Source organism: Dunckerocampus dactyliophorus, chromosome 20 (assembly GCF_027744805.1).
Source record: "Dunckerocampus dactyliophorus isolate RoL2022-P2 chromosome 20, RoL_Ddac_1.1, whole genome shotgun sequence".
NCBI lineage: Eukaryota > Metazoa > Chordata > Actinopteri > Syngnathiformes > Syngnathidae > Dunckerocampus > Dunckerocampus dactyliophorus.
The window spans coordinates 5,742,793-5,756,032 of record NC_072838.1 but is presented as its reverse complement, the minus strand read 5'-3'; the positions used below and the strand labels follow the sequence as shown (position 1 = coordinate 5,756,032).

At 42.2% G+C, this 13,240-nt stretch overlaps 1 protein-coding gene across 1 annotated transcript; it reads right to left on the bottom strand.

The window, feature by feature from the left end:
- Positions 1 to 1,076: 1,076 nt before the first annotated feature.
- Positions 1,077 to 13,240, bottom strand: chtopa (chromatin target of PRMT1a). The gene is made up of 6 exons (XM_054764367.1): positions 12,964 to 13,240; positions 8,069 to 8,161; positions 6,988 to 7,138; positions 5,608 to 5,779; positions 2,955 to 3,101; positions 1,077 to 1,849 (listed from the first exon to the last, which is right to left on the bottom strand). The coding sequence occupies exons 1-6, from the start codon at positions 12,975 to 12,977 to the stop codon at positions 1,659 to 1,661; spliced, it is 768 nt and encodes a 255-aa protein (XP_054620342.1). The 5' UTR covers positions 12,978 to 13,240; the 3' UTR covers positions 1,077 to 1,658.

Genomic DNA, 13,240 nt, shown 5'->3' with positions numbered 1-13,240 from the left:
AGAATAAAACTTTTTTCCACCTTTCAATGTCCCATGTTTGATGCTCCCTGGCAAAGTCTAAACGTGCAGTTTTGTGGCATTGAAGCAGACAAGGCCTTTGAATTTGTTTTCAAACACTTTTCCTGCAGATGCCGTCTGATGGTTATTGCGCTGCAGTCTGCACCAGTAAGGGGCTTAATGTGGGTGGAAGACTGTCCTGTGTCTTGATGGACAGCCAATTGGATCCTCCGGCTCAGCACAGGTGTGACTTTTTTGTTCCATAACGCTCAGGATATTTCAAAAAATGAATGACTGATTTACTGCATGCAACCTCAGCAGCAATGGCACGCTGCGAGAGAGCCTTGCTTATGCAACTCGACAATCTGACCATGTTGTAAAAGAGAAAGCTTCTTAGCTTTAGCCATCAGGAGGGCATGACAGTGTGAATGCCTGACAGAAAATTAAAATTTTGAGTAGATTTTAGCTTTTATAGCCGGTGGCCTTAAACTTTTGATCAGCTGATAAACAGCCTATTTCAGTATAATTGTTTTCAATAAATTACTCTTTCAAAATGCTTTTTGTCTCACTCCTTCTTGCATATTGTAGCTCTACCTAAAACCTCATTAAGATCCAAATGTGCAAAATGCAAATTCTAGTAATTTTTCAACTGGTCTTAACATTTTGATCAGGAGTGCATTTGCCAAAATAAGACGAGCATTAAATAATAAACATGACTATACTTATTACTCTATATTATCTTGTTCAAACGTTCAACAGTTGAACTTTCTCTTTTTTAAAATGTGACCCTCCGCACACTCCATAAAGTCTCATTTTATGTTTACAACATTCCCAATAACAATCATGCTGTGGGCCGTACTTGGGACACCACTGCCTTTCCAAGGGCTTCCATTCAAGGCAGAACGCTTTCACTCTGCAATAGGAGAGAATTATTTTGTCTACTGCAGTAGTGGCATCCCACTAAGAATACAGTCAAAGCAGCATGAAATATTTCTACATCCCCATCATTACATCAGGCAGGCAGTTAATTTAAGCAATTTTCCTAAACATTTGGAACCAGATATACCATTGAGCCAATGTATGATTGTTTATGAAAATCCTTTCTTTAAAGAGAGAAAAATTAACAGTAAGACAAATGCACTGGAAAAAAAACGCTTTGTTGACACATTCTTCAACAAATAACTTAGAACACATTTCCAGTGAAAATGCTTGAGGACCAGATTGGGAGCATGGCAAAATGTAACATTTGTATGACAGACAGAAAGAAGAAAGGTGATAGAAATAAAATGACAAACTGGGATGGGTTCTTGAAGTGGGTTTAAAAAGAGTGTATACTGGTAAAAAAAAAAAAAAAAAAAAAAAGGGGGGGGGGGGAAGGGAAAAAAAAAGAAAAAAAAAAGGACTTAAAATCAACTGAGCGCTTTATAAAAATCATTTCATCTATCAACTAGAATGAAATTGGGCTTTGCTGTATAAATGATGTTTGGACAGAAGCCCATTGAGTGTTAATGGTTTTGTGCTGGTCCAAAGCAGAGTCCTGGACTGTTTATGCTCTCATCAAAACCATCCCGCCTATTTGGGAGAACAAGTAAACAACACTACACATGTATGTATGTATGTGTTCAAGGAGCTGTACAGTTTTTGCAACATGTCCGTCAGGGTCACTCCATACTATCCGGGTCCGCCTGCGCCATGTAGGCGTCCAACTCGGCATCTAGATGACCTTTGGTCTTGGACATGTACGCATCCAGCTGGTTGTCCAGTTGCTCACGGGTCACGGCGGGTCGGCCGACGCCTCTGCCACGGCCGCGTCGGCCAGCAAAACCGCCACGCCCACGGAGTCCGCCACGGCCTGCCCACAAAACCATGGTAATTAAAACACACAGACATCAAGTCAAAAAGTAATTTATCGTAATTTCAGAGTATACATTAGCAGCCTAACGGTACATGTTGTCCTAATAGCTACAGACTGTACGGTACGCATTAAGTGAGGGACAGGAAGTGTTTATGTATTTGTATGCATTAACAGTTCCAAATTAACTGAAAATTTAAATTGTACTAATAGATACCACATATGCCTGAAAATCTATTTGCCTAACACTAATACTGTACATACAATATAATACGGTCCTGTCATTTATCTTTTTGTTCATAAAATACAGTAAAATGGGCATATCACACAGCAACACTAAACGTGTTATCAGCCATGGGTGGTTGTGGTCAAAGACACGTCATTTGGATGAATTCACTATTTTGAGTGTACATTTATTTACATTATGTAAATTGGGTGTTGATGGCAGTTTTTGGAGTTTTTCCAGAAGGCTTTATAGGCAGAATAGCTGAATCCCATGACGTGCATTCTTAGGTAACTTTTTCTGTTTTTACATCTTCAGAATACACTGAAAAGAGAAAGACATGTTCATGTGTCACATTAGGATTGTGGATTATGGGCAAAAAAAGAAAAAAAGAAAAAAAAAAGTGCAGTATTCCTTTAAATGCAACAAATTATACTTCCGCAGTCTGTTACGCCACTGTGTGATAAGAATATCCACTTAATGTTTTTCTTTGCATTTCTGTTTATGTAGACCACACATTCATGCATAATAAAAGACGTTGTGACACTCAATGCACCTTGCTATGTCATTCTGATGATGACTCGACATGTGTTTGTGAGATGGTGATACATGTATGGTGTTGGAATTGCACTGCTGTTGATGTGTTCAGGTCAGAATACAATTTTTTAACGTAAATAATGAAATAAATTAGTTACCGCTTTGTTAATGTATTACAGAATTTGCTGTTTATGTTCCATGCAGTTTACACCACTTTATGTTTTGATTTTGTTCTTTCACTGTAACCAAAATGAACCCAAGTGTGTCCTTCAAACCGACGTGCGTACCAAAGCTGATTTAGTGTGTTTAGTGTTACACTCTTACTCAACAGAGAAAAACCATTACCTCTGGACACTCCTCCACGGACTGCACCTCTCCCCATCGGCCCTCCTCGGCCAGGAATTCCTGCTCTCTGGCGGCCGCCTCTACGCATTGGCATACGACCAATAGTGCCACGACCTCGCATGGGGCCACCAGGAGCCATTCGCTTTCCTAGATGCAAACAAATAAAACATGTAGCACTACTGTAACCCAGTCGTCCCTCGCTACATGGTGGTCCGAACATCGCTCCCTTACTATTACCTTGGTTTTTCAGAAATAAAGGATCGCCGTTTCATGGTTGACTACGGCCTATTGTTAGTAAAGAAAATGTACCGTATTTTCACGACCATAAGGCGCACTTAAGTCTTAAATTTTCTCCAAAATGGACTGGGCGCTTTAAAATGCGGCACACCTCATGTGTGCACCAAGTTCCAAAATCTGTTAATGTTGTTGTGTGACTTTGATGAGCGCTCCGCTTGACTGACTGGAAGCATTTCCTGTCAACACGCTGCTTATATAGACGAAAGGCGGACGTGACTGAGGACAGCAAGGCATGCGGACGTTAAAGGGGGGAGGGTGGGCGTGGAAGAGGACGCTAAAGGCATGCCCCTAGTAGGTAGTACATAGTGCCAGTATGTGCATTGTGCAAAAGAACATCGGGTTGGCTAAGGACCCTCGAAAATGCCACCTACAAAAGAGACAGGCTTACGAAGCACAGTTTAAACTGTAAGCTATCAGTTATGTGGAGGAACAAGAGAATCGAGCAGCCGCAAGAGGATTCAAGACAACGAAACGGCGCTATATCCATCCGGGCAAGGACTACCGTGGCGCAGCAACTCCTACTGCAGTAAAAAAAAAAAAAAAAATTGCAGACAAAGACATCCAGCCCAACCACATAACCAACATGGACGGCGTGCCGCTCACTTTCGACATAATGGTGAACCACACTGTATAGAGAAGAAGGGGACCAACACGGAAGTGACACACACAACGGGGCACAAAAAGTCGGCTTTTACTGTTGTGCTTGGTTGCCATGGTAATGGACAGAAACTGCCACCTACGGTGATTTTTAAGAGGAAGGTGCTGCCTAAATAAAAGTTTCCAGCCCGAGTCATCGTTAAGACCAATCAAAAGGGCTGGATGGATGAGGAGGAAATGGCTGAGTGACGTGTACGGAAAGACACCGGATGCTGCTCTCCCCCCACGTGTCACCGTCCCTGTAGATCTGTGACTCCATGCGCGCCCATCTCACAGCCGCTGTGAAAAACCAAGTGCAGCAAATGAACTCGGACCTTGCAATCATTCCGGGAGGCTTTACGAAGGAACTCGAACCGCTGGACATCTGTGTAAACAGGGCGTTCAAAGTGAAGTTACGAGCGGCGTGGGAGCGATGGATGACAGATGGCGAACACAGCTTTACTAAAGATTGGGGGGCAGCGCTGTGCGAGTTACGCCACAATTTATGAATGGATTGTGGATGCTTGGGCTAACGTCTCTGCCTGCACTGTTGTTCATGCTTTCGCAAAAGCCTGCATCATTTCCGAGGAGCTGCACGGCAACGAGACTGCCTGACAATGACGAGAGGGAACCTGGCGAGTTTGATGGAGAACTTTCCCCGCTGTTCATTTTGAATACAGAAGATGAGGACTTTGATGGATTTGTGGATGAGGATTGATCAAAAATAACATGAGTACGTTGTTAAATACTTCAATAATGTACATCCTAACTCAGTTTTGCTCCCGCAGGCTTTTTACAAACATACAATAGCATGCATGCTAGCATATTTTAGCGTCGCTGGGAGCAGTTCCTGTTCCCCAGCGTGCTTTGCGGTAGTGTTTTGGTGCAAATGCTCTTAAAGTTAAATGTTTGAGCTACATAGTCGTTAGTTTTTGTTCTGCACAAATAGCAGTAGTGTATCTGCTGCGTTGTGTGTGATGTCTTTAGTTGTGCACCATGACAGACTGTTGTGTTGAGCGATGACCTTCCGCTATTTCCATTGGGTTTGATAAACTGTATGAGAGATCTGTTCTTCATCTGCCCATCTCAAAAAATAAAGCACCATTGCTTCCTCACGGACTCTTGAGCGCCCGTATGTTTGACTGCCTGCGCCCAATAATAAATAATACAGAAATAGTAATGGTAACTGAGACTGCGCCTTTTAATACGGCGTGCCTTATGGTCATGACAATACGGTATATTTAAGCAAATTGTATATATTTTTTGCTCAACTCAAACATCAAGTATAAAAATAGCTAAATGAACTAAAATCCAACTATAAGACAAGTATAAAAATGGCTAAATGAACTAAAATGCAAATATAAGCCAATAAGGCCACCATTCAACTAGTGATTGCAGTATTCTACACTGGCCACTAAGTGTCACCAGGAACACATGCACCAGAACAACAGGCTTTGATGGCAGGTTAACATTATCTACACTAATTATCTCACTACACAATAACATAACAGGGGCTACTGTTGCGGCCATAGGCCCTCATGTCTAGAGGGCTCTAATGTTAACCTATTTAAAAAGGTCGTCAACAGGTTGTCTATGCCATAATGATAAAAAAATAATGATAAATAAGGAATCCTACTTTGCGGAAATTCACTTATGGTCGGGCTTGGAACCAATTAACCGTGACAAACAAGGGATTACTGTATATAGGATGGCAAAGCACCTCTCAAGGACAGGGCACCTCTCATCATTCCTCCTCTGCCTCTTCCGCGAAGTCCTCTGGTCATCCCTCGCAATCCACCTCGGCCACCAACGGCGCCGCCACGCATTACCATCCCAACAGGCCGACCCAGTCGGGCTTGGATGTTGCTCTTCCCCAGTCGCTGCTTCAGGCTCTGACAAAGGATTTTAAATGCAGTTTTAATATCAGCTCTTTTTTGGGAGTGCGGGATGGCTGCTTGACAGTACTGTGCAACATGATCTCATGTATTAAAAGCTTATTTAGCAACAGAACATGAAGTTATTGACTTAGAGACGTTACTTTTTTTTTGGGCTGCTTTTATTTTGTGTAGCCGTGTGTTGGGGCAACAACAAAAAAATAACATTCATTGTTTCCTGGGCACAGTTTATGTGAGTGCTAGTTTCAAGAGATAATCTACTTCCATCTAATATGTCAGCAGCTGTTGCTTTTTTGGTTGGTGCCTGTCACGCTACGCAGAGAATGAATAAGGAAACAACCTGCCTACCTGAGCACAGCCAATCGTATTTAAGGGTTGGAGGGGTAAGCATAAGATACAGCCTGATACACACTCAGTATGTTTGTGCAATATTTTGTCAATTAAAGTGAATAACTGCACGTCGTTGAAATGATTTGTGCCAATTGTGTGTGTACATGGTGCGATGCACGAAGACATAAAATGGTTGAAAACAAGACGTTACACTGCAGGGAAAGCTTACCTTCGTTGTCAGACATTATGAAAATAATGCTTCTAACATGTCTATTTGCCTTCTTAGACCAAATTAGTCTGCATTAATGCATTCTTGCATGTGTACTTCATCGTTTTACTGCACTGTTTGGCAAAGTCTGAGATCCATTGCCAAAGTTATCACTGGACATTCCTCCAGGTGGACGTTTTAGCCAAGGGTTCTGCTCTGGAGTTCAGGAGAACCCGGAGTGAAGGGGGGGCCAGGGAAACCTCGGCTGTCCGCCTTTGAGTCATCACAGGATGGCAGGGACAGTGAGGTAGTCCTAAGTGTGTGGATCCCCCCTTTGTAATCTTGGCGGTATATTTATTGAACAATTGCGAATTTATACAGCATTTACATGAAGATGTATGAGGAAATTACAAATCTATAGTTTTCATTTTGATTTTACTATATGTTGCTTTGCTTGTTGCTCACAGCAAAGTGGAGCATGTCCATACTCGGTTCCACTCGAAACGACTGACAGGGTTCGCGTCTCTGAGGTGGGACCAATAATTGGACGAGATCACATCAAACCCAGCAATTGCAAACATAAGTGAAAACCTGGTGGTAGCGCTGATCAGCCACGACAAGGGACTATGTGATACAATGTCCAGTAACCCCGGAGTTTGGGTCTCACCTGTTTGTGATTCAGAGCTGCTTGCACAGAGGGTCGGTTCTCCATCTGCTGGGCCAGCCGGCGATTGCGGGCACTGGCCATATGCTGCTGTTGCATGGTGGCTCGAATGCTAACCGCAGTGGGCTGCTTGTTCTTCAGCATGTTAGTGAAGCTTTAGAAGGTGGGAGGGAAAAGAGGAAGTAAAAGACGAGGGCAGGGGACACACAGAGAGGAGGAGGAAGCAGGGTTCCATATCAAGTCATTTCTCATGTTATGGATGCGGCCACACTGAACAGTTGTGGCGCTTGTCATGTGTATTCCATTTGCTGGCACTCATTTCTCTCTCCATATGATCAACACATTACTGTTTATTGTTTCAAACCAAGCACGAGAAGCACAGATAGAGGAGAGAGAGAGATTTGATGAAAAGAGGTAGTAGAGATGAAAACAGTTGCCACTTACTGGCCCCCAGCTTCATTGGGTCATTGGGCCATGGACGAGGAAGATGTTTGGCTACTCGGCCACTTACAGCATGGACTGTGGCATGGGTGACTTGGGGAAGAGAGGCCTGCTCTCACATCCAAGCTCGGACCGAGTACCTGATCTTGTAGAGACTTAGACAAGAGAAAGTAAGAGAAGACAGAGGTGAAAGGTGCTTCACTTAAGCTGGCTTGAGAGAGAAATATTTGAGAGGTTTAAAAAGGTTCAACATCTCCCTCTACTCCCGTATATTTTGTATACTTGATGTATACTCTATGTACATAACCGGGAGTGTGAGTGCCATGGAATTGTGTGGTCTGGTCTAGCATAGACCTACCAAGTATGACCACGTCATCTCCCTCGGTCAACGTTGTGCACTGCTCGCACAAAACATTTGGCCTGAGAAAGCACCTCAAGATCCAGCCAACCTCCTTGATTCATCTAACAACAAATATTGTCAGGGCCAATGAAGCGAGGGAGCAGTGCACACACACAAGGGTTACGTCAGAATCACATCCATTTTGGGCCAGGTCCCTTCTTCAGAGAGCCCTAGAACCTTCAGACGCATAGGCTGGCCCTTGGGTCTGGTGTTAATCTGCTGACAGGGTGCGTGGCGCCTCACCGCTCATTCAGGGACACTTTGGTGGTGCTCTTCAGGACAACTGTTTGAGAAGATGCAGCACTCATTTTGATTGGCTTCTGTTGTAGCAGGGTCCTAGAATGACAATGAAAATAGAAAAAAAAAATAAATGATTGTCAACAAGGGGGCGGGGTTTCTGTTTTGCAGCAGCCTGTCTGGCACTATTTCCTTGTGGATATGTACTTGAAAGCGATGCCATATTTGCTGTATGTGTTTACTTTTGTCTTTAAAATAACAAAAAAAACAACCAACCAACCAACCACATTCCGGTCCCTTTGATTGGCATCAATCGGGCAAACGTGCTGTAACACTTCCTGTATTCACCAAGTCTGGCCATCAAAATAAAAGCATGCCAGTTTAGTCCACACTTTTCACTCAGAAAACTGGCTCAGAACAGTCCTTTCTCAGTGCAAAAGGAAAAATCTCACCCATATTCAACTCTCGTTCTGTTCATATATACATACTGCTACAACCAGTCCACCTTAAAAGACCGTTTTTCTTACTTTAGCTTGGTGAGTGGATGTGTCACTGCCCGTTCGTTTCACCCTAAGGTTAGCAAGAAGCATTTAGCTGCCTTAACTTTGCTATTTGCTAACCTGTAAAACAGCAGTATGTACTACATAACGTGCTGTTAATTGACTGGCTGCGTAAATAATGCATACCAACAGGATCTCATCATTGGCTGGTCAGTATTCGTCATTGTGTTGTTTCTGCTTGTTGTCGCCTGTCACTCATGGAGTTTCATTGCAAAATGGTACAAATTAAGTTATGTGTTTTCTTTAAATTAACAGTTCAAGTTGGATTTTATTTTGTTGTGCTGCAAGGATTTGCTGTGCGCTGAGAAGACAAGATCAGTGCATGATTGCTAGCTTAAAAGGGAACGTTGCATGTAAGCCTGGGCTGATTTTCAAGACAACGTACATGGTGCAGAACAAGTCATTAGGCGTTTTTTCCTTTAGTAAATTTAAAGAAAAACTGCATATCCACAATCTTTATGTGTAACATAAACACACCTTTCTCTTTTCCATGCGTTCTAAATAAAGACAAACTGCTAGCACGAGGAAGCGATACGTGGTAATGGGATTCACTTAGTCCGCCTATAGAACTCTCTATTAAAAACATCTCCAAAAACCTCCAACAATCTTATGGTTTTATATACATGCTGTGATCATGTAGTAGCAGGAACATTCATGATAACATGTAATACAATATTTGGGTTATTTTAAGCATTACTAGAGCTTCCTTTCTGGGCGCATTGATTTCATAGAACCCATAACAACGAACACTACTTGGGTCAACAACATAGAGAGTAGGGATGTCCCGCTCTGATCTTCAGGATCGGCTCCCGATCCGCTGTATTTTGAAGGTCGGATAATATCAGCTTCGTCACGAGATCGTGCCAATCAGGTTGCCGTATCACTTTCGTAACTCTGAGCCAAACTCCAAAATGGCAGGTGCGGTAGTGCCCCTCAAAGCTGGTTGCCACTTGTACCCCGGCACCCACAAGAAGAAAATGCAACACCATGCAGACATGTCCACGGTGTACTGTGGTGAAGTATTCGGCTCCGTAGCAGTTCCCCTCACTGTGCCCGGACTGCTGTGTCTTTGTGCGGGGAGCTCGCACGCAGTGGCAGAGCTACATGGTGGCCACCCCACTGGCCATCTACACATTTCAGGAACCAACTTATTGTCACCCATGTGAGTAATGGTCTCACCTTGGCCACCCCAATGAAATGTCTGGCTCCACCACTGTTCGCTCGGGAAGTGCTGCTCTAACCGCTGTTTATATATATTAGGGACTGTCAAATTATTACTACACTGAAGCGAGTTTGTCATACAAGTGTCATATATTCTAAATCACACCACAAATTGATCTATAACCATGTCAAACGATTAGTCCTACCCTAAATGTATTTTGTACGCCCCTTTTTTCCAATTTTATTCTTGATTGGATGGATCTTTTATTGGATTAGGGACCTGATGCACAGAGGTTCGTTACATAAGCCAAACAAAATTGTTGGTCATGCTGTGTAACAAAATAAGTAAATTCAGCAATACTTCATTTGCATTAATTTTCATGGTTTGAAGAGCTATTTTCACAACCATATTCAATTCATGTTTGTAACAAAATCTTATTTATTAAATTAAAAAAAAAAAAAAAAAAAAAAAGATCGGTACCAGATTGGATCAGGAAGACAAACAAATTGGATCGGAAGCCAAAAACTGTTGATCGGGACATCCCTAATAGAGAGCGTTTGCAATCACTAATCATGGCATACTTCATGACAGCAGACGACCACTACTACTTTTTACTTTTATTACCCCCTGGCAGAGAATAATGTTGCCGGGTGCTGGCAAGTCCAGCTATAAGGAAATACTACGCCATTCTCATAGCGTTAGCAAGTACCACTAGCGCTAAAAGTTTCACTGCTCGCTGGGATGCTGACTGCTGGGGTGGCTGTATCTTTCAGCAAAACACTTCTGCGCCCCGTTGAGCTGGTAAATTCAATTCAAACTCACAGATGATGCAGCAACTCAATTAGCTCACGTTGTCTCTCTGTGGTCGTGATGTACGGATCGACACAGAAAATATCGATAACTCAGATACTCCGTATCAAATCGAAAAACAAAACAGTAGAAGCGCACATCACTACTCAGTAATGACGCGAGGTGTAGTGAGTGGGGCACTGTGTCTCTACGCCAGAAAAGTAGTTCTTCAGTGTTGGCTCCTAAAATAATGTAGCTGTGGCTTGGTTAATACGTGGGTTACGTTATGTAACCGGAACATTGTTGGCGTTCTTGGAGGGTTTTGTTTTTAAGGCTTCACAAGCAGTTAGCTGCCTCATGCTAGCTATTTTTCTCTTTACAATGCACAGGGAATGCAAAAGACATGTTTCACGTAAGGATTGTAGATGGTAAAAATTTTTTAGTGCAGTTTTCCTAGCATGACTAAATGCATGTATGGATAAAAAAAAAAAGTTATATTACAAAACATAACCAAAGAAACAAAATTCCAAAAAAGAAAGTAAAAAATCCCTGCACAAGGACACAGGAACCTGGGGTCAAATGCTCAAGTTTTGGAATATAATATTTTTGGGTAAAATGTGTCCTCTAAAGTCACAAGAACTCTAAATTTGAACTGCTGTTGTGCATGACGTCCCCAATTTTACAAGACTTGGTACATGTTTTGCTTTTTCGCAACACTAAAATCAAAAAGCCACTCAGAAGGCTGGCTCGCATGCAGCAGTGCCCTAATGCTGCTACATTTAATGAACGAAAATGAAAGCTGCGAGCAGCGTTGAACGGGCCCTCGCACCCCCCCACAAAACTCACAAGTTGAAGGGCATGTGCATTCTATTTCCTTTTGCCACTGGGTGGTGCTGAAAAAAATTCAGGAAGTGACCTAAGCATAGCTTCAAGGTGTCGTCTTCATCTTATGTACCAAAAACCTGTCCTTGTGGAGCTGAGTTAACATTTACGGTTTAGTGGCAAATTGTCTGATCATTAGGGGTGTAACAATATATGTATCTGTATTGAACAGTTTAATACACGTGTACCGAACCGTGATCCCTGTATCGAACAATATGAAGTTTCAGATTTATTTTATCACCTTCTGATGCCGCTCTGTGCTGAAAGCTCAGTGTATCTGCGATCAACTGCTCTGGCTTCGGTTGCATTGCCAAGCAGAGCCACTGAGCTCCGCCTCTCACATTCATAACAGGCTGACAATGTTGGAAAATTTGAAAAATGTGAAAATGTTATCAATTTCAATAAAATTTAAAAGGGGCAAGGTAATTTATCTTTTGTATTGAAAAAATATCTAACTGAACCGTGAACTTTGTGCATTGTTTCACCCCTACTGGTCATCAAAGCTTGCCGTCATGCCCCGCCCACATGTTATGGAAGAGCCTAAAATCCTTTACAATATAATATCACCCATCTGTCTAGTATCTGTCATTTTCATTTGGGCTCATTTGGTCCAAGTGCCTAGGACTAGCTTGTTGAAATACAACCCCCGGTTTTCACCCAAAATTGCCAGCAAAAAACAAAATGGCCGACTTCCAGTTTGTTTTGGAACATGGGTTCTTGAGACTTTCTTGTGCATCCCGTCTAGCCAGCGAGGTTTGTGACGTTCCGTGAAACTGGTGGTAGGGGCTATTCCCCCCAGGGGTTAAACGTGTTGCTACTGAGTTGTTTTTGGGAGTTTGTGTTCAGGACATCTGAAATGTCAATTTTTTCACCAAACCTGACCCCCTTGCGAATTTAGTTGAGTTTTCATGCATATTAAGACCCACGAAAATGCAAGAAAAGTCGCAGGAATGAATATATATATATATATATATATATATATATATATATATATATATATATATATATATATATATATATATATACACACACACACACACCACATTCCTAAAAAAATTAACTACAGGACATGCCCTGGTAAAATAGGACGTTTGGTCACCGTCCCATAAGGAGTGACCGAATAGCACCTGTTTGACTTCTTACTCGGCCCCATGTCCACTCGTTAAATAAACGCAAATAGTAGTTACATCCAGTTAGTCCTTTATAATTCAAGTTACTAAACAAATAGGCCGTCCACCATATTCTAACGAATATAAATCTAATTGGTGTCGTGTTCGACATTTTATATCGTTATAATCATTATTTCGCCTGCACGATTGCTTTCTGTTCAGTGGAAACTGGGCCAATGAATGTCTTTTAGTCTAATGGAAATGTGCGGCGTCATATATTGTGCAGGCAAAAAAAATGAAATAGGCAGTTTAATGTGTCAAACCTGCTTACATTCACACAGCATGTCACATATCTTTAGCTGTAGTTAATTTGGTGAAAATAATTTAACTTGTACTTACAATGAATGTTGCATTGGTTGATAAAAAAAAAGCTAGCCAGCTATTATTAGCTTCAAGGGATAGCTTGCTCCGACAATGCCGTAAAAGGTGTTGTTATTTCCCCTTTAGGTCGATGAAAAACACTTGACCACCAAAGTAAGCGTCGTAAATAACAAAAATTATACAACTAACTTCTGTTATCGTTTACAGAATAGCACCGAATCGTGCCAAACGCACCAAGCGACTTCTTAAAATGGTGCTGCTGCCCTGGGAAGAAAATGGAGAGGCTTTTATCTCA

Excerpts from the sequence above, each read along its gene's own strand:
- chtopa (XM_054764367.1), bottom strand. Across the intron at positions 5,780-6,987 it reads CAGCTCTGAATCACAAACAG|AGCCTGAAGCAGCGACTGGG; the intron begins GTGAGACCCAAA and ends ATCCTTTGTCAG. Across the intron at positions 3,102-5,607 it reads AGGTGCCCTGTCCTTGAGAG|GAAAGCGAATGGCTCCTGGT; the intron begins GTGCTTTGCCAT and ends GTTTGCATCTAG.